This window comes from Leptopilina heterotoma, unplaced genomic scaffold (genome assembly GCF_015476425.1).
Source record: "Leptopilina heterotoma isolate Lh14 unplaced genomic scaffold, ASM1547642v1 Lhet_180, whole genome shotgun sequence".
In the NCBI taxonomy this organism is placed as follows: domain Eukaryota; kingdom Metazoa; phylum Arthropoda; class Insecta; order Hymenoptera; family Figitidae; genus Leptopilina; species Leptopilina heterotoma.
This window is the reverse complement of record NW_025110897.1, coordinates 649,773-672,838: the sequence shown is the minus strand read 5'-3', so window position 1 is coordinate 672,838 and position 23,066 is coordinate 649,773. Positions and strand designations below refer to the sequence as shown.

The window sequence follows — 23,066 nt, the reverse complement described above, 5'->3', positions numbered from 1 at the left end:
TAATTTTTATCAATACAGTAAGTGTGAATCAAAAATCTCAAATTGACCCTTAAAAATGTTTCAAGCTTAAAACGCGATTTTAGTTTCTTTTTTAAAGTTATTTTAAAAAAATTATAACGAAAAAATGAAAATTTTGAAAAGTTACTTTCATATGTGAAATACAGTTTTTCTACTATATTTCTTACAATAGTAATTGAATAATAAATAATCACACTTTGTAGAAACTTGCAGTATATCAAGTTGTCTTTGGAGCGAAATCATTTCGATTTACGATTTTTAAATAAATTACAATTATTCATTACGCCCCTTAGCCATTATGTCCCGTTCTCCCTATATACGTGATTTATAAATATATATCAATTGTATGATTAAAAACATGTAAATCCGGATACAGTGAATGTGATAGTTTAATTGTTATAAGAAAAACTTTAAATTTACTAAAGATTTAAAAATGAACAATTAGATAAATTTTCTTCATGATTTTTTTAAAAGAACGTCCAAGCGCCTAAACTTTCGGTAGGACCTTCCGGCCGGACGCGCCTCTTACATAATTTATTAAATATATTAACAAATATTGTTATTATATGTTATTTTGAGCTTAAACAAGAAATTCACTTAGAGATTTTGAAAAAATCGCCATTTTTAATGCTATACAAATATTTGAATAACTTATAAAATAGTAAACGTTTTCTAAAGCTTCATTTCTTATTCTACACTGAAAGAAACTTTGTTACAATATTCGATATTTTGGGGTCATTTTTTAGTATATTTAGTTACAAGTGTAGGACTTTTTGGCATAGTAATGATTTTCGTTACTACTTTTAGGAATGCTTAGAAGTAAAATAAGGAAGTATACTATATATGAAAAGAGAATTTAGTATAATTTTCACAAAATTCAAAATGTTTGTAATAAAACTCGAAATGTCAAATTCTGATACGCTGTTTAAGAAGTATTATAACCAAATATTTCAAACTCCGTAGTTAGAATTCTGTTTCATTCTATAATCGTTTCAAATTTTGATAAAGTTGATATGAAAATGCAAGAAAATGAAAAGAAAACTGAAAAAATTGACGAGAATCGTCGATACTTGACGAAGTTGAACGAATGAGTGTTGCCGGAATTAACCGACTCTGAACGAGCAGTACCTAATAAATCCGACACGACGCGTCTGTACGATTACAGTTTCACAGTTTATCAGAAGGTGTGAATTTAGTGCACGTGTTTGGCTGTTTACTGAAAATAAGAGGTTATGTGGAAAAAAGTTTGATTGTATGATTATATCAACAATTTGTAAGTATTACATGCATTACAATAATATACTCCATATACAAATGCAGTTTAAAAAATATTATATTGTACAAACATGAAAAGAAACATGATGAAATACAATTTTCACCATAGATATAATTTGCAATTTAAATGTTAATATGCGGTTTAAATTTTTTTTCTTAATTGTGCATTATATTATTTCTTAAAATAGAATATTTAGAATATATTTAAAAGTGTGTTCAAATTTTGTGCTGTGAGACGAATTCCGTTAGTTTTTGCCGTTTCTGCCTTTGTATACAATTTTAATTTATCAAAACAGACTTGTTTTGAGAACATAATAAAGGTTAAGTTTTCAAAATAAGTCTGTTACTGGAAATGATAATAAATTTCTTCTCTGGCGAAATATAAAGCACGTTGAATTTTAGTTTCCTTTATTTCAAAAATCTTTTATTCTCAAAAATGTATTTTACGTGATGTTTATATTTGAAAGTTGTAATTGTCTAGCTGTTCATGGTTAAAAATTTGTTTTTCTTTTTTTAATTTGAATTTTATTTAGATAAAAACATGAATAAGTCATTACTCAATGAGAAAATGCATGCCCCAGAATCTGGTACTGGAGTGTGGAACGAGGTAAATTTGCTTAGATTATGACTTTTTTCATATACTATTTTTTATTTCCTCTTCAATTAAATATTTTTCATTGTCTTTGTGGTATTTAACGTTACTCATCATATTTTATTTCTACTTTTTACAATTCTCTTTATTTTCTATAATTTCTTTCGTTTTTTAGCTTAGATTGTTATTTTCTCAGTTTTCGTTTTATAAAAATATATATTTGTCTTCTAATATTTTTTTTACAATAAAGAAATTTGTGCAATTTTTATTTTTAAAAACTGTAATATTTTTTTACTGTTACTTTAAGAAATTATTGATAGTTTTCTAAACTTAAATTTTATTTTCGTTTCTTGATAAGTTACATTTTTAATTAAGTTTTTTTAATTTTTCAGAAAGACTTTTTTGCTAATATAGACCCGTCAGAAATAGAAATTATAGACGTAAATGTACTGCCGGACAATTTGGCTACTCAAATTTTGTCAGTTTCTCAAGAAAGTTCATTTGATAACAAGTCAGAAGAAATTTTGATACATCCTGGAGGACCTTCGAATGAGACACCTTCTCGTAATTCTTCTTCGAAAGACAGCAATTTCGAAAGCAATTCACAGAGTTTAGAGTTAAATGATTTTGAAACTGTAAGTTTCAACTTTTCTACAAATATATTTTACAATTTTCCTAAATAAGTTTTATTTATGTGATTTTTTTTATGCATTTTAGAAAATTTTAACTTTTTTGGAGCAAGATCCCACAGCGAAATTAGTGTTTGCACATTATCGTCAACATAAGTCGTTGGATAAATCTAGTCGCGCTTTACTAACTCGCTGCATCATTGGCAGATTTTGAGACGAAGCCTTGAAAGATTTTAACGAAAGTGGACCAATCGAGAAATTTAAGTAAGTTGAAAATATTGAAAAACTAAATTTATTGTACACAAAATAAGTAAATTATACATATTTTAAAATATGGTTAATAAAAATTTTCTTAATTTTCTCTGACCTCTTTTCTGTTTTATAAAAAATATTGCAAACTAAAAGAAAGGTGTTTTAATATTAAAGTATTTTCATGATAATTAGAGACATTTTATTTATTCTTGATATAAATTTTATCTTATTTTGACCGTATCTTGTTATTATAATAATTATAGTACATTAAAGTACATTTTAAAAATAGGTCCCTTAGTTTTGTTTAAATCCCCTGACTTCCTTGTTCGTTGGACACCCTAAAAGTAGTATATTAAAAAAATTGCTTTACATCACAATATTTTTTTTAGTATTTCTCGACCGATTTTTCTTATTTTATCAAAACTGATAGAAAAAATTTTTCCGGGAGAATCTGCTTGCACTTATTATAGCCCGTACAAAAATGAAAATGGTTGCGTAGTTCAAACTACCGGTACTCTATGGTCTAATTATAATTACACTATTGAGATTTTAAGAAGGAACAAAGCTCTAAAACTTCCGAGTTATTCTTTGGAAAAGAAACCTGAAGTAGTACAATCTTCAAACGGTAAAACATTACTTTAATCAAAAAATAAATATTCATTTTAATCAATACTTGACTAAATGTTATTTTATTTAAATTATGCACAAAAAATTGTGCAATAAATTTATAACGTTTTACTTTTGCAGATAAACTCGCCGTAGAAATTGCGGTAAACAATCTAACTAATGCCATAAACTCAGCTAGTTTAGTTGCAGATTGGAAGATAACATTCAATTTTCGAAATATTCAACTCAGTGCTGAAAAAATTCCAATTTCGGATTATTTGAATAAGTATCCCATTTTAAAAACAGACGATGCAAAGCAGATGGTATGTATTTAATTTATCAAAATGTTGTGTTGTATAGTCGGTCAATTATGTTATTAATTAATACAATTTTTGAATTTTATTTTATCACAGTTCGAGCTGGACTTTGAATATCATTTTCCAGAAAAGAAAGATTTGTTAAAAATCAGATGGCCAGTTTTAAGAAGTGTCATCATTTCACAATTGAATCAATTGGAGGCGAAATCTGCGAGCAATCGTTCGAAACTTACTTTAAAGGATAGACTCCTTATAAAAGGATTGGAGAAATTAGCAGAAGGTGAGAAAGATAAAAAAGTGTTTCAATTTGCTACATTTTTATTTTGTGAACTCTACAGATGCTTAATGAAACGTTACTTTTTAGTTTTATAGTACAGAATGCGAATAATTTTTAATTTTATTGTTTAAAATATAATGAATTGTTTTATTTATTGAATGAATGTGACCAAAACACTGTTAGAAAAATCTTATAACTTATAAATTTTTTAAGAAAAGCTATTCAAATTTACTAAATAACAGAAATTTGCAGAAAAAAAGGATGCTGTAGTATTTTACCTGCTTCAGAACCTAATAAGTTCAGGAAATTTTGGTAAGAGAAAAAAAAGTGAAGTTAATAACGTTACCAAATTCACACCTGAAGAAATTCGTCTATCATTCATTACTCTTGTTAAGGTATGCTTCCGATAAAACTTTTCAATTAAAATATTAACAAGGTGTAATATCAAGCTAAGTTGTACGAGTTGACTTAAAATGTTATTTAAAAAACGATATCTTTTCAATTTATTTCAAGTTTAATTTAACTACTTTAAACGGAATATATTATTTAAAAATTATTTATAATATAAAATTAACATGTAATATTTTTTAGCAAAACAGCGAACTGGAAGCGGAAGTCAATAAAAGAAGGATTTATGCCACACAAAATAAGGAAACTCTGCAACCATTTGTGTGTGCTGTTGGTCAAGATTATGATGCAATAGAAGAATATTACACCGCTTTGGATAATCAGCTGTATAAGGTATCAAGTTGCATCGAGGCTTTTGACTTAACATTTAAAATTTTTTTTTCACTTGACTGCGCATATCCAAAACAGTCGTCACGATTGTGGCAATTTTTACAACTAGCTGGTTTCGATATAGTCCTTCCCGAAACTGTAATAAAATGTGTTAAGGAATTAGTGGGTCTGTCAAAAACTGAACTTGAAAAAGCTGGGATTTTGAGTTCTGTTAAAAATTAATTAAGCATTATTTTTGAAAGTTACATTGCATTCGCACTATTCTTTTTTAGCAACCGTGATTTAATTTTCAAAGTCTTTAAAAATTTGTTTTATTCTTAATTTAGCTTTCAATTTTAAAATCGAGACTTTTATTAAAATCAAAATGATTAGCTGTGATATTTGTAAAGATCTTTTTAAAGACAATACAAAATTTATAAAACATGTGCGTTTAACGCATACAGGATTAAAAACATTTCGTTGTACAGGACTAAATTGCGAGAAAAAATTTGTTTCTTTGGACTCCTTTTTAAAACATAGACGTGCAAAACACAGTTCTAAAACTGTAGAAAATGCCTTCTCTTCAGAGGACCAATCTGATTTATTAATATCACATTTTGCAGCACTCTCTTCAGAAGTTGAAGCAGAATGTTTAACTGCTGCATTTGATTCCCTTACAGATCACTACAGTTCAGATACAAGTGATTCCGATTCTTCTTTTTCAGAAGACGACTTAATGTGGGAAAATGAAAATTCCACTGTTAATCTTACACAAGAAATAACAGAATCTACAAAATCAGTTGTTGATGATAAAGCTACCAAGTATGTGGCACAACTTTACAGCTTTCACGATTTAACTAGAATCAGAATTAATACTGTTATTAATGCTACATCGGAATTGTTTCAATCATCATTAAATTCTTTAAGAAATCAAATTTGTAGTAAATTAGAAACTCAAGGTGTAGACCAAAGTTATTTGTCGAGTATTAAAGATATTATAGAAAATTTTGAAAAAACTTTTAAAAATATACAAACAGAAAGTCAAAGATTCGCACATTTCAAGAATAAAAGTACTTTTATTTTTCCCCAGAGTTATAAAATCGGAGAAAGAGTTGAGTTCAAATCAAAACCAACAGGTACTACTCGCGAGTCGGTGTCAGTTGATGCTCAATTTATTCCTCTGCGACGAGTACTGAAGCATTTTTTTGAAATACCCGGTGTGTTTTCAAGTACTATGGAATATGTTTCTTCCTTGAAGTTAAATACACAAATTATTTATAATATTATTCAAACACCTCACTGGCAAGCGAAAATTGCTCGACACGGTTTGCAAAAAATTGTTCTACCCTTCATATTATTTTTTGATGATTATGAGCCGAACAATCCGCTGGGGAGTCATAAAGGTGTGTCAAAATGTGGGGCTGTATATATTAGTTTGCCATGTCTACCACCAAATTACCAATCAAAATTAGAAAATATCTTTATGTTTATCTTATTTAATACATTAGACCGTTCAACTTTTAAAAATCACATTATTTTTGAAAAAGTAATTGAAGAGATAAAATTTTTGCAGGAGGAGGGAATTTGTTTGAAATTGTCTGAGGGAGAAATAAAAGTATTTTTCGAATTAGCTTTAATAGTTGGCGACAATCTTGGGCTCCATTCTATATTCGGATTTATTGAAAGCTTTGTAGGAACAAAATTTTGTAGATTCTGTTTAACAAACTACAAGGATATTAATAAAGTTTTCAGTGAGAAAGATTGCATATTCAGAGACATTCAAAATTATATTTCATCTTTTGGAGATAAAAATCAAATTAAGTCTTCTGGTATTAAAGAATTCTGCATATTTAATCGAATACCAGGGTTTCATGTTACCCAAAATCCAGCAGTTGACGTTATGCACGACTTCTTAGAGGGAATTTGCCGATATGATTTAGCATTAATTTTAAACCATTTTATTTATAAACGTCAATATTTTTCTCTTGAGTTATTAAACAATTTAATACGTAGCTTTTATTATGGTCCAAAAAAAAGTGTAAATAAACCACCAGAAATTTTAGAATCTCATTTAAAAAATAAATGTATTATTTTGTCTGCAGCAGAAATGCAAAATTTGATTAAAAATTTTAATCTTATGATCGGATGCTATGTAGATGAAAATGATCAGCATTGGCAATTGTTACTGTCCTTGAAAGAAATTTCTGAAATAATTTTTAGTAAAAAAGTCACAAGAGATACTCCAATAATACTAGAATGCAAAATTTCCGAATATTTGAAACTGTTGGTTGATCAATTTCCTCTCTGTTTAAAACCTAAACACCATTTCTTAATACATTATCCGACGGTGATGAAACAGATTGGTCCTCTGTGGAATATTACGTGTATGAGATTCGAGGGAAAACACAGAGAAGGCAAAACGACTGCAAAATCCTCTATTTGTCGAATTAACGTGTGCAGAACGATAGCTTTGAGACACCAATTGAATTTAAATTATCGTTTTTTACGAAAACATGTCTATCCAGTATATGTTTCTGGTAGTACTCGTTTGATGTCAATAGAACAATTACCAGATATTTCAAATTATTCTAAATTAATACTAAATGTTATTAATGAATCGAATATTTCTACAACTAATTGGGTCGAGTATAATGGAATGACAATTAAAAAAGATAGTATTATAATTTCCTTTTCCGAGTTAGGTGAAGAATTTTGTAGCGTTCATTTGATAATACTAAAAAACGAAAAAGAGTTTTTCCTCGTAGTGAAATCTATACCCGATTGTTATTTTAATGAACATTTAAGAGCGTATAAAATATATGATAAAGAATTGTACCAGTGGGAAGTTTTAAAATTGGATAATTTAAAGAATGTTGAGGTTTCTTACGTTAATAAAATGCGAGACGGTCATTTTTATATTAATAAAAGTTGGTTTTAATTTTAAAAGTTCATAAAAAATAGAATATAAACTTTTTGTAATTCGTGATGAACTATACAGTATATCTACGTAAACAAACTAACAGACTGATTTTATTTTAGTTATGTTAAAAATTTAGGCAAATGTGTGCTTCTAAAACCTAAATATAAGGCGATATCTTAATGAACATTCAAAGCCGCAGAAAATATATGTTATAAAAAATTGTAAAACTAGAAAGTTTTAAAACTTAAGATGATTTAAAAGATATAAAGGTTTCTAAAATTAATAAAATACGAAAAGAAAATTTTAATAATTATAAAAGTTTGTGATTGTAATTAATATAATAATATATACATTTTATAATTTGTGATAACTTACAGTATTACTACGTAAACATATTGAAACTTTACTTTCATTCTTAGTATTAAAAAAATGTAAATGGAAGTGTACAACCGAAATGTAAAACAAAATGTTTCCGTTTTCTTAAATATTTGAGAATGTATATAAAATGTAAGATAAAGAAATATTATGTATAAGTCAAAAATGTAAGTTTGATGAAAATATAACTAGATTTATATTTTGTAATGAATTTCGTTTTTATTTAATTTTATTGTATTAATTTTCATTTATCTTAAATTAAAAATTTTTTATCTAAAATTTAAATTTAATTAGTATTATATAATTTAATAAATAAATTACCTTCTTTTTAATTAACTTATTATTAAATTTAAAATAAGAGAGAATTTTATTTTATTTATAAAATAAACAGAATGAATAGAAAAAATAAAAAAATGCTTTGTCTTATTTCAGACAAATTTTAACTGCTGCAATATAAACATACAATAATTTTATTTATAGTCTACGATAATGAAATTTTTTTAAAATTAAAAAGAAACAAATTTTGGATCGATCTGTAATTAATTTGTTTAAATAATTTCATTCATATTAATAAAAAATTAATGTAATAAAATTAAGAAAAACTAAATTATTGATATTTTTTAAAAAATAAAAGAAATCTTAATCTTGTAATATAGTTTTTTAGTTTTAATCATTTTCATTAGTTTTTGAAAATAAAAATTTGCTTTTAATATTAAAAAAATTGTCACTGCTTCAATATGAAATATAAATAATTATAAATTTGTTTAAACTTTAAACTAGTATTTTAATTTACAAATAACAGTTATAAAATGTAATTTTCAAGAATGTATATCAGACGAAACCCTTCTTGTCTCCCTGTAAATACGGTCCTGGAGTACATTTGTATGATGAAATTTAATAATTATACTATGAATTAGTTAAATAAAAATTGTTCTTCAAAAAATAAAACACTGCTTCATTTTTAATTAATAAATTATAATTTTTATTTTTGGTTTTAAACATTTTTAAATATAATTTCACCTATCTCACAAGCGCAGAATAATCTGGCTGTTTAGTATATAAGAGAGCTCACACATTTCCACAGTATCGTGAATTATGTATTTGTATGCGAAGTCTTATACACTGCGTTTATGTATGCGTTTCGTCGTTAGTATTACGTTAGCCAATGTGAATTCTCAATGTGTTATGTATGATACTGTGTGTATGTGTGTGTTGAAAATAAAACCCATTGTTGTCTATCATTAAGTAAAAAAGAGAGTAAACTTTGGCGAAGAGTTTGTTGGTATAGTTCTGTCGTCTGCTGTCACGACCATATGTAATGTAATTCTTTTTTTTGTTAATAGTTTTGGAAAATTACGAAAAAATCGTTCTGAATTTTCGTATAAATTTTGTAAATAACGAATGGGCGCAAATATATATAATATAATATTATATATAATAGTTTTAGCAAATTACGAAAAAATCGTTCTGAATTTTCGTATAAATTTAGTAAATAACGAATGGGCGCGTCTATTTACTGACTACTGGTTTTTCGTATACTTTTATCAATATTCAAAAATTCTGAATTCAAAGTAAGAAATAATAATTTCAATTTCTTGAATATATTTACCGTAAAAGCAATTCGTAAAATTATATCAATCTTTGATATCAACCCTGAATGTCCTACGTTTGAAAAATAAAATACTAAAATTTCCTTTCAGCTTTATCATATATTGTAACAAAGTTTCTTTCAGTGTAAAGATCATTTTCAACAGTATAAGAATTACTTCAGGTATTAACGTGTATTCTTTGCTTAGAAATTGTAAGCAAAGCAAAGGTAGGATACCCAAATTAGAACAAAATAATAATAAATAGCACAGCATTTCAAAAAAAAGTTTGAACTAAGAAAATAAAAACAATCCTCCAAAATTTACCCATCGCTTTAACAAGCAAAAATAAATCACCTCCACTAAGATGAGACAAAAAGTTAAAAATTCTAAAAAAGTTTTTAAAAAAATTAATTTTTTCTAAAGTATTATTGTCGGACAGACAGACAGACCTACAGACAGACGTAATCGCCATACAATGTTTTTTGGATTCAGAGCACCTCAAAACGCAAAGATTTCATAAAATTAGCAAATAGTACATTAAGCAACAAGATACGTGAAGGCAGCCTTTAAGTCCCGTGTAAAGTAAGATATTTTTTATTCCAAAGGCACAAAAGTGGCGATTTAAGATAACAGACGACAGGGAGTAAAAGTCATTCACTTGTTCGACTTGTATGAAAATGGCGGCCTTTTTTTCCAGCTGAGTAAAAAAAATTTCAATGATTTTCTAAAATGTTAAAACTTTTATGAATATATTTTAGTTATAACATATTAGAAAATCAATAAAAAATTTTAACCCAGTTAAGATAGCCTGACCCAAAAACTTAAAAAAAAAAATTAATTTTTGATGAAAAAATGTTGTAGAGAAAAGTTGTTCGTATTTTTCTAATCTAAAGTAATAAAAAGTTATAAATAATGAAATTTGAAAAAATTGAGTTTTCAAAATTTTGAAAGTACTGTAGTTTGTGTAGTTTTCGACGAAACTGGCTGGCTAACGAACTCGATCTGTATTTTAACAGTAACTTTGTACTTGCAAAGTTGCAAGTTGATACAATAAGTTTTTCAAAAGTTATCGTGGCGACACCATTGTGTCTACAGACAGACACGAAGACAGACATACAGACAGACACTTTTTTTAGACCATGATTTTCGGACTCAGGGGACCCCAAAACGTCAAGATTTCATGAAATTAGCGAAAGTCATTTTTCGACCAAAACTAATACTTTCTCATGTGATGAGAATGTAAAAAAAGTGTTATTCTAACACCAAAAGTGGTGTTAAAACAACACGCAACACTTTTAACCCAGACGATGTGATTTTAACACTACAGTGGGTTAAACTAACACTATTTGCCGGCTAAATTTACAATTACCTTATAATAAACTCTGTAATTATAACATACTTGTTTTACTAAATAAGTGAAGTTCAGAAATATACTATTTTAAGGTTAGGAACACTTGCACTTATTTGTGACAGATTATTTTTATGCTGAATATGCAATTTTTTAAATTAAAGAAAAGAAATACATTTCCAAGCTATTGGAGAATCACATTCGGCGCCCCAATACCGAACAAAACTCGGTTCGGTTCGAATTTTGCACAGCTCTAATTTTATTACTTTTAAAAATAATTGAATTTTTTCGACGAATATTAATAAAAATTTTAAGAATAATTACATTTTTCGAGGAATTCGATTAAAATTGTATTAAAAATAATTGAAATTCTGCAATAAGTTCCCTTGATTATTGTCGAAAAATTTAAATAAAATTCTTTAAAAGAATTTGAATATTTTTAATAGAATGTAAAGAAATTTTAATTATTTCAAAATTTTTCAATTATTTGTTTACAAAAATTCAGTTATCTTGAAACAATAGAATTAAAAAATTTTAAAAATCTTATTTTTTAGAATTTTTAAATAAATTTTGGGAAAATTCAATTTTATTAAAAAATTTTAGTGTGTATCTTTTTTTAAATTAACTAATAAAAATTTTAATTATTAATCTTCGCACTAAGAAACATGAATAAAACTTTTTTTAATAGAACATAACTTAATTCAATTCAAATTCTGAACAGCTATAAAGAAATCAATGTTTAACATTCTTTTATAAAATTTTTCGCAATAATATAATTATTTTCATAAATGAAACTCATTATAGAATTTCAATTATTTAATATAATTTTAATTGAATTCGCCAAAAGAATTCAATTATTCTTAAAAAATTCTATTAAAATTCGTCGAAAGAATTTAATTATTTGAAAATTTCTTAATAATATTATTTATAGGAAATCAATTTAAAGAAACATTCAATTATTACATATACATTTTTTATTTTCGAATTTAAACAATGGAATTTTCGAAGAATTTTCTATTAAAAATGTATTTAAAATTTAATTTCAGTTAAAGTTTTAGATACTAGTTGAATTTTTGAGAAATTACAATTAATTGCAATTTTTAGAAATACTTAAAATTTGAAAAGGTTTAAATTAAATTCTTTAAAAATATGAATTTTGCATACTTTTAATTAAAAATTCTGTTCAACTAATTTTTTTGAAAGTTTAATTAGTCATTTTTGAAATTATTTCAAGTTTTTATTTTTTCATATGTATTTAATTGAAGCATTTTCGAATAATCAAAATTCTATAAAATTGAATTGTAAATAAATAGATTTTAAAATTCTCAAATAACTTTGTCGGAAATTATTAAGAATAATTGATTTGAAAAAGAAGTTTAGTAACTAACTTTTAAAAATAAGAATTTAATTGAAATGATGAAAATAATTTTGAAGAATTTGGAGTATGTAACAACATTCTTATGAGTTATTAAATTACAGGTTTGGATTTGCAATTTTTAAAAATTCTTTTGGGAAAATAATAATGATTAAATATTTATTTTAAATGAAACTACTGATTGATTGAACATTTTTTTGAGTACATAATAATTTTTAGAATGAATCAAAATATTTTCTAGAATCAGAGAGAAGTAAAATTAAATTTTTGTGTCAACCCTGTTATTATTTTTTTTGTTTAAAAGAAGTGAATCTAATAAATTTAGTTTGTCATGTTCGAAAATACTTTACCAATTCTTGTATTCGCAGAGCTGGATACGTAGTAAATATGTAAGACGTTGATTTCTTATTTCTTTCGAGGCCTCTTTTATTTCGTGTCTTCTCCAACAATTGTTTTAATTTTTTTACATTAATTGATTTTGCTCCAACACTATTCACTTCCTTCTCCATCTCAGTACACAAGATTTGTATGCTAATGTCTTCTGCATCTTTTTTTCTTGCATACCGAGCATGGTTTTTAATGCATTCGTTCATTTTCGTGAGTACTTCTTCCTAGAAACATGAATTACTGCGTTATTCCGTAATATTAATAATTGTATTCATATATTTATAGTTTTTATGTTTATGCCTACATGTTTCAATCCAAACTTTCCCTTCAATGCAGGAATCTTCTGACACAACAACTTAGCCACATCCTCGACTATGTCTTTATCGGTGCTCAACTTCTTGTGAATTATTGCTTTTGTAGTTTCTCTAATTATGCTGGCTTTTTGGGTACTTAGCAATACTACTCCACTTTTTATAACGTTGTCTAAATTGTGAGGAAAGCTCTTCGGAATTATACTTTCCACATAATTCTTTATTTGAATAATTGAATAACTTTTGAACGACCAAACGAAATTGAATGATCACGATGCACGATTTTTTTTGGAATCTTAAAAAAACCACACCGAAGATTTGTTTAGTGTTTGCCTTATTCAATATCGTTTGGTCGTTCAAAAGTTATTCAATTATTTTTTAATAACTTTTTGTTTATAAAAATTTTGTATAAACATAATATGACGGTTCTTTTAATAATAAATTTAGAAAATATACAAAATCCCAAGTATTTTATTAATTCCCTTAGTCGTCAAAAATCAAATTTAACACCGAACATGGCATGTCAGACGCCAGTTAGTTTTATTTGTCGAAAAACTAACAAAAACAATAATACAGAGAATCAGTAATTAATAATAATAATTTGTCAATACTTCTCACTAGTCAAAATTAACAATCTCAAAGGAGATTCCGTTGGGAAAATTAGAAAAGGGAAAATCTAATTTCAGAGACACGACCTTTTTAGTAAAACTCTACTTACTTGTCTTATTGTTGATTTATCAATCCTTTCGTCTTTATAGGACTATTAAAATTTTTAATATGTCACACAAACTTTTCAACTCTTATTTATTCAACCTCACTTATTTTCTTTCTCTTTACATAAATTCAATATAAATCTCTTAACAAATCTCCTCACTTGTCACTACTACGACAACCAAAATTCAACTCTCTTCTTTCTGTCGTCTGCTACATTTTAATTCGCGCGAGCGAATCGTAAAGGGGAGTTTTCATCTCCCATAAACTCGAAGTCGAAGTTACACGTAAAAATTATAAATTCAAAATAACAAGAAAATGTATTTGACGGAGTTACTACGTCACAAAACTCCCCACTAAGACTTGAACTAACTCTTTGGTTTAAGTCTTACACACACAAAAAAAAAATATAATACTACTATAATTCACTCGTCATTTATCCGACGTAAAAATACAAAATAAAATAATATCTCAATAATTCTCAAAATGTTCAAATAAAAAAAAAAACTTAATTTTAATTTAAAAAAAAATATCAAGGTCTTGATTAAACTTATTGTCTTTAACAAAACATCTCACTTATTTCTTGTGTACTCTTTCCTCCAGTTCCATTTGTCGTTCCTTGATTAACTGTTGAATCGCTAAGTTAATCGTTTCGCTGGGCAAACCTCTCATTGCTATAGTCACTTCTTGGATCGCTTTTACTAAAGGTATCGCTTGTTCCCTAGTCGACTCATATGGAGGTGGCAGGTCATCATTGTCACTACAAGATGATTTAGAAATTTTGTCATCTTCCCTGGTCAATTCAAGATCGTCTGATCTTTTCCGATCCTCAGCAGCTTCCTCCTCCTTTGATTTCTTTCCAGAAGTAAATAAAATCGGGCGTCTAGTCATTGGTGGCGAAGGTGTCTTCGGAATGTTCCACGCCTTTCCATGGGAATCATGACCATCCTTATCCACACTGGAATTTATTTCTGCTTTCCACATGGTAGGTAATAGAGGGTTTCCTTGTCGTCGAAACGTTGTTGGACGTCTTTCCACTTCTTCTTCTTCCTTGTCTCCTTTCGGTGAGAGTTTCTCCTTATTCGAATTTCCCTGGGCTTGTGCTAACAGGAACTTCCGATATCCTTTAGCACAGCGGGGACATGTGGCTACTGTTTGGTATTTCCTTCCACAGTTTTCGCAATGTGCTTCTGTGACAGGTTTTGGACATTTGGAACGGTTATGCCCCTTTCTCCAACAGTTGTTGCATACTCGAGGAGGTGGATCAATAGTAGGGTCAGTCGGAATTGATTCCAAGTCGTTAAACAGGGTCCCGGTCGTTTTCCTTGGTAGAGCCTCGTATTGTCCTTGAGGAAAAGTCTTTTCTCCAACTCCTCTCACTCGTGTCGTCAACATGTCCATCCCAGGTCTATTTGGAGGACCAGGTGGTGTAATTGGTCTAGGGTGTTCAATTTCGTCATCGTCAGTTGGATGTACTATGTCTTCCTTTCTAAGTACTGGATTCCGTAACTTAATTTTCTCGGATTGTTTCTCTTTCAATTTTTCCACTGCAACCGAAGATTTAGGGTCTTGAAATTTGACGAATCTGTCAAGTTCATCAACTGCAAGTCGACTTCCAAATTCTTCCCAACTTTCACCCTCTTGTCGTTTTAAAACGGTGTCCTCCATAGTCGCTTTCGGTAATTGGATTGGGTCAACAATTTCTAGTCCACTGATTTCCACTTCCTTCAATTTTCCTGGGTTGTCGTGAGGCCGATGAGGTATAGTGCCTAATGACCTTCCATTCCCCGAGTCATGTACTGGGAAGTCTAACAAAGATGGTGACGATGAATAACCCTCCGGCATTTTAAATTCCTCAGTAGGTCGATGTTTAGATGAAGAACTTCTTCTCATTAAACCTCGTCGTGACATCATTGCTTGATTGGAATATGGCCGAAATTGAAAATTTACTTGTCTCCTCCTCTTCCCTTTGTCTATAGATCTAACCTTCTCTGCCAGGATTACGTCACAACTCCACCCAAGTCAAAAATAGTCAGAGCCTAAAAATAATTAAATAATTAATAAAAATTGCAATTAATTTAATTAGGTGAGTATTTCTTTAGGTCTGTAACATGGATTTTAGGATTTCTGCGACTATCTTGAGTACGTAATATAAAAACTGAAGGAGATAATTGCTTAATAATTTCAAATGGGCCTTCAAATTTCGGAGCTAATTTTGTTGCAAATTTTTGGGCCCCACTCGATAATTTATGAGATTTTCTAAGTACTAAATCACCAATTTTAAAGTCCACTTCATGTCGATTTTTATTATAATACTCAGTTTGTCTATTTTTCTCCTTGTCAATAAATTTTGTTACTAAGTCACGTAATGCGTCAAGTCTTTTAACCCTGTCAATCCATACTTCAGGTGAAATTCTATGTACTTTGTCTCTACTCTCAACTTCTCGTTTTAAACTTTTCACTGGTCGAGGATGTCGACCAAAGTTTAAGAATGCTGGGGATGTTTTCGTAGCAGTTTGGGTTGCAGTGTTGACTGCATGTCGAAATTCATGGATATGCAAATCCCAGTCACGATGATCATTTCCAATGAATGTTGATATCATTGTCTTCAAAATCCGATTGCTTCTTTCTACCGGATTAGCTTGAGGGTGGTAAGGTGGTGTAGTAATATGCTTTACCCCATATTCCTCAAGTGTTTCTTTGAGAGTTTTGTTATCATATTCCTTCCCATTGTCAGTCAAGAGGAAGTCTGGAGTTTCCCATCTGAAGAGGATTAATTCTTCGAAGGCCTTAGTCACTGATTTCCCATCTGCAGATCTTAATGGCTTTAGTTCGATCCATCTCGAAAACAGGTCTTGAAAAACAACAAGATATTTGCATTTACTTTTACTTGGTGGAAATTCCATCGTGTCAGCTGCAACTACTGCCCATGGTTTCTCTACTATTCTCTGTCCCATCATTCCTACAGGTCCAGCTTGAGATACTTTATGTAATTGACATTTTACACAATGAGTGACAAACTTGTGTACGTCATTCCAGATTCCTGGCCAATAGTATTCCCTTGCAACCCTGTCATAAGTCTTCTCCACTCCTAAGTGTCCCACAGATGGAATAGAATGAGCATCGTCTAACACCCTTAGTCTATGTTCATCTGGCACAACCAGTTTCCATCCGTCTTCATCACCAATAATAGGGAGGAGTAAAGGATCACTACGATGACGGTATAAAAGGTCATTTTCAATTCTCCAACCAGGAAATCTGTTTGGAAATTTTCTGATCATTTCCCGTCGTCTGATGTACCATTGATCCTCAATCGTCTCAAAAGCGTCAATCATTTCGTCATCTTCAGTCATTCTTGATAATGCATCTGGAACTTGGTTTAACCACTTCACTGGCGGGGCGTTCCAAATGGCGTTCCACGCGCCGAGGCCCAGACTGGCAAAAACACCGAAATGGCGTTCCTAATAAAACTTTATTTTTAAAGAGTGTACACTACTTTTTACTACTACAAAGCAATATTTCTATAGTTTAGACATCAGGGAACAAGATTATCACAATGAAAATTTCAGTTTTTGAGATTTTCAATGTTTCTTTGAACGTTGAAATAGTCGATTTTTAACACTTTTTAACAAATGGCGTTCCACTTTTGTTATTATTAATAATTATTAAATTTTATTTATTAATTATTTATATTTATTTTTTACTTATTACATTATTATATTATAATGCTTTGTATGTAAATTTATTTTTTAAATAAAAAATATGAGTTTTACTGTGTAAAAATTGAAAAAAAGTGGAACGCCATTTGGTGAAAAGTGGTAAAAATTGACTATTTCATTGTTTGAAAAAACATTGAAAATCCCAAAAACTGAAATTTTTATTGTGATAATCTTGTTCCATGATGTCTAAACTATAGAAATATTGCTTTGTATAAGTTAAAAGTAGTGTACACTCTTTAAAAATAATGTTTTATTAGGAACGCCATTTCGGTGTTTAGCGTCTAGCGTCAAGTCAATTTTTGAGATATATCTGGCTTTTCTCAATTTGTCCAAAATAGAGTCAATGGTCGGCAATGGGTACATGTCCTTTATTGTGACCTTATTAACGTCTCTGAAGTCCAAACATTGTCGAAAGTCACCATTCCCTCTAGGCGTCAAAACTGGAGCTGTCCTCCAATTGCTGCATGATGGCTCGATTACTTTTTTCTTATACAATTCTGCTGTATTTTTCTGTGACCAAGTAATCATTATCGGCGACATACGTCTTTGTCTGTGTTGGACAGGGGTTTCGTCAGTTACCCTGATGTGATGTTCAGTCAAGTTGGTCATTGGTAGTTCTTCCGATGGTGGTAGTACCAATTTTCTCACCAGGTCTTGAATAATATCTTTTTGTTGGTCCGTCAACGCAGAGATACCAGCACATTCAGCATAAATTTCTTCCTCGCCCTCGATAACATCTTTGACACAGAATACATGCCAATCACCATCAAATACTCTCCAGAGACCAGGTCCAAGTTGAACTTCCATATTCCAAGCTTTACAAAAGTCGATGCCCAGAATGATGTCTTGTGTAACTGAACTAAGAACTTTAACGTCAAACTGTTTTGAATGTCCGTCAACTGTTATATTCAGTTTTAACAACCCTGCTGTCTCTGTCTTGCCACCAATCGCACTCCTTATTGAGGTATTGCATGGCTGTAGTCGGTTCCTATATGGCTCTGCCACTCTGTCGCTGATCACAGATATCATCGCTCCAGGGTCAAATAGTGCCTCATAAGAATTGTTGCCGATGTGCATTCGAAAGAAATATCGATTTTCCAGTCGGCTTCCGTCTACATCCTGGTCAATATCAAGGTATGGGTCAGTTGTGCCCTTCACAACCTCTCCCCTCCCTTGGAACATTGATACTGATCCTTTATCAGTATCATTCATCCCCTCAATTAAACTCCGCTTATAAAGTCGATTACTATCCCCACTCTTAGTCTCCATATCCCTAAATGAAAAATTAAATGAGTTTTTCTCATTCTTACTCTCTCCTTCATCCCATGTCAATAGTTTGAATGAGTTTTTCTCATTTAATTCTTCAGTTCCTATTTTATCCTCTTTCCAAATGAGTGGTACCTCTCCACTCTTGTCGTCTACTATCTCGTCACCCGTGTCCCAACTGCATGTTGCACCTTCATTAATAGGGAATGAATTTAAACCTTTAATTTTGTCTAATTTATCCCTATTTTTCCCAATTACTGTAACTTTTTCTTTGTCAAAAGAAATAGTAATTATTGGGTCTGAGGGGGGTTGGTGGGGGGTACAGGCAGCGACTGCGCCCCCCATGGGCCGTTTCCCAAAGCGTTTCTCACATTAATACAATTTGGGCAAGTCAAGAAATTTACCCCAGGAGTTTTACAAACTAGACAAATTTCTGTCTGCTTTACTCTGTTAGGGCAATGTGTCGCGATATGCCCTGGCTGTTGGCACACATAACATATTTTTAAAGGACATTCTGACACCCTATGTCCCACTGACTGACAAGAAAAACATGCACCATAAAAAGGGGTTGGTGCACTTGCATTATTTGTTGGACCAGTTTGACCTGCAGCAGTATTAACGAAGTTGTTATTTTGCTGCTTCTTCTTCCATTTTCCTGCCATCATCGCTGCGTACAACATGGCTGGATTTGGAGTTGGTGTTGGTGTCACATTGGTGGTGGAGGTCATTTGGTTGAGAGCGTCGACTTTTTCGTCAGTTTTCTCAACTTTCTTCTTCCCTTTTGTCTTCTTGTCCTTTTTCTTCTTTTCGTTCTTCTTCTTACTTTTCTTCTCTCCTTCACTTGTCTCGACAACTCCCTCGTCTTCTATTGCTGCTACTTTCTTTTCATTTTTATTGGTCCCATGTGTCTTATCGTCCTTCTTGGTACCATGGAATGCAGCGGCTGGAAAACGCATTTTGTCTTTCGATGGTGGGGGAACATATCTGTCGTCCAAGTCTTTAACTTTTTCAAATTGTCGTAAATTTTTTTCTAGTTTAGTCAGTGATTCTAAACTCGATGAGTCAACTTGTCTGCGGTAAGTAGGCGTAAGGCCTTTGTAAGCAATTTTAACTTGTTGCTTGACTGATAATGGTCTCTTTAAATGTCCCATTATTAGTCTTAAACTTGTCAAATATGAAGAAATCTTTTCTCCTTTTGCTTGTGTTCTAGCCCTGAGTTCATCAATTACCTCGTCGTCGTCAACTGTTGTTAAAAATTCACGTCGAAAAGCTCTCTTGAACATCTTCCATGTGTCGATTTCTCGTCTGATAGTCCTATACCAACGACTTGCTTGTCCTTTTAAAATACTGGGAATTGAATGCACTAAGTCATCGTCGTCAATTACCATACAATCTTTGCAATCTTCTAGTCTGTTGAGGAAATCTTCAGGGTCAGCATTGTCATCTCCCGAAAATTTAATATCCCAATTAATTAACGTTTTAATTGTTTTTGACCTATTAATTGCTATACTTTTGTCTGATTTTAACGACGATGCACTAGAAATGTCCGAGTCAGAGTCACTTGATGAATCCGTAAATAATGTCCTTCGTACATTCTTTTCTTTATATTTTTTATTAGTTCGTCGTTTGTACTTATCTTTGTTTTGAGAAATCTTTTTCTCCCTAGTCAAAAATTTGTCGGGTTTGTCAGAGTCATTTTCGCTATCACTGTCGTTGTTTGATATTCCCCCCTTGGACAGAATTTTTTTATTTGTCTGTACTGGTTGAGGAATATTTCTATCACATTTGCTTTCTCTTGTTTTATTTTGAATGGGTTGAGAAACATCTATCTTGTCATTATTTTCAAAATTCTGATTTTGATAATAATGTTGGACTTTTTCTCTTTTTAATTGAGGGTTCATATCATTTGGTGGCCATTCAAAATTATTTCCTAATCCCATGTAGACATTATTCTCATCGATAGGTATAAGAGTATTAGTCATTTGTTTTTTTAATTTAATAAATTGTCTAATTTCGGGACTAATACTGAGTCTTGAAACCGATTGTTGTAAACTAATGACATTTGGTGCCATTGTAGCCGAAATAATTGGCTGGGGTGTAGTCATGACCGTTGTAGTAATTGGTGAAGAAAGTGTATGGGAAGTCGTTGTCAAAATCGAGGTAGTAGGGATACTAGCTGTAGTCATTACTGGTGTATGACTCATACTTAAGGGACTTTGTCTATTGTACATTAAACTATTCTCCCCCCTCCTTGCTAACGTTTCTTGATTTTTGTCAATTTCACCCAAATTACCTAAATTCATAATTTTAGGGCTGTCAATTTCCTCACCACTATCACTTGTCACTCCTGTACCCCTTGTCTGGCAAACATTGGGAATTTCTTCCTTCTTGGGTGGTGTATACGCTTCAAGAAGGAAAATTTTACTTGAATTCCCACAGTCATATTCTTGGCAAAAAGGAATGTCTAATTCATCTGTAAAAATTGTTCTTAATTCAATTCGGAACAATCTTTCTCTCAACACTTCTAATGTTCCTGCAATCGACAATTGTTTTGCAAGTAACATTGTCACTATTTGTCCTACTGGCATGGCAATAATAGATGTCCAGATATCTCTTATCTCGGGACTATCTAAAAGTATTGCCATTCTTTCTTTATAATCTATCATCTTCTCTATAGCGTGAGCCATTTCAATTGTAAAAAAAAATAATTTAAACAATTTCAAATGTCAAAAAAAATGTTTTATTACCCTAGTCGATTTTAAATTAGGGCAATTTTAAATTTACAGGCTTTATCACAAATCAAAATAAATTAATTTCAATTTAATTTAGAAAAATTTTGAAAAAAAAATTTTCAAACATTAAATATAAAAATTAATTTTTAGGGCCTAACACACACTATATACAGTCCTGATATTATTCAATAATTTATTTAATTAATTTTATTCTTCATCAAACTCAAAAAAAGGATAAAAATTTTGAAAATTTGTTAATTACTAACAAAAAGGGGGCACGTCTCCCATTTAATACGGCCCTGGTCCCTTTTAAAATTTTCACAGTCTCGCGACAGAAATTTTCATCTCCTTTCCCAAGTCAAATTTCTCTTGTCAATTTCTGTATGAGTGATGTTTTCGAGTCTACGTGACTAATTTCTGTCATGCGCAATAATTTCTCTAGTCTAAATTTTCCAATGACTGCCAATTTCTATGAACGAGAATGAATTTGAAAAATGATGCGAAAAATTATCACTACGCGCATGCGCTATATGTCACGTGACTATTATAATTTATTCAACACCAAGCACGTGTTGGTTAATTATTTAAATAATAATGACAAAAATTGTTTATTGCTCGCGAAAAATAAAGAAAAATTCACTGATACTAACAAAATTAAAATTATTGAAATCGTCCAGGAATTACATGAAATATTCAACTTCAAAAAAAAAATGTCTAAATTGAGGTTATGGCGTCTTTCGCCATGCCGTCAACAAAAATTCTCAAGTGTAAAAATGTTTTATTTTACACAATTATCTCCTCCTCTCCCAAGTCAAATACAACAAAAAGAACAATTTACATGTAAATCTCCTCCTCTCCCAAGTCACATATAGAAATACATATAAATTCTTCTCCTCTCCCAAGTCCAATCAAAAATACATGTCACAAAAATAATTTCAAGTCAAAAATTCACAAGTCAAGTTTCATAGAATAATTTCTGGTCGTGTCTCGTAAATTTCCCAACAAATGGGCCCCACGTTGGGCGCCAAATTTTATGACGGTTCTTTTAATAATAAATTTAGAAAATATACAAAATCCCAAGTATTTTATTAATTCCCTTAGTCGTCAAAAATCAAATTTAACACCGAACATGGCATGTCAGACGCCAGTTAGTTTTATTTGTCGAAAAACTAACAAAAACAATAATACAGAGAATCAGTAATTAATAATAATAATTTGTCAATACTTCTCACTAGTCAAAATTAACAATCTCAAAGGAGATTCCGTTGGGAAAATTAGAAAAGGGAAAATCTAATTTCAGAGACACGACCTTTTTAGTAAAACTCTACTTACTTGTCTTATTGTTGATTTATCAATCCTTTCGTCTTTATAGGACTATTAAAATTTTTAATATGTCACACAAACTTTTCAACTCTTATTTATTCAACCTCACTTATTTTCTTTCTCTTTACATAAATTCAATATAAATCTCTTAACAAATCTCCTCACTTGTCACTACTACGACAACCAAAATTCAACTCTCTTCTTTCTGTCGTCTGCTACATTTTAATTCGCGCGAGCGAATCGTAAAGGGGAGTTTTCATCTCCCATAAACTCGAAGTCGAAGTTACACGTAAAAATTATAAATTCAAAATAACAAGAAAATGTATT

The 23,066-nt window shown here is 30.2% G+C and overlaps 1 protein-coding gene across 1 annotated transcript; it reads right to left on the bottom strand.

The window, feature by feature from the left end:
* Positions 1–13,324: 13,324 nt before the first annotated feature.
* LOC122500028 lies at positions 13,325–23,066 on the bottom strand. The gene is made up of 2 exons (XM_043608708.1): positions 22,749–23,066; positions 13,325–15,738 (listed from the first exon to the last, which is right to left on the bottom strand). The coding sequence occupies exon 2, from the start codon at positions 15,611–15,613 to the stop codon at positions 14,276–14,278; it is 1,338 nt and encodes a 445-aa protein (XP_043464643.1). The 5' UTR covers positions 15,614–15,738; positions 22,749–23,066; the 3' UTR covers positions 13,325–14,275.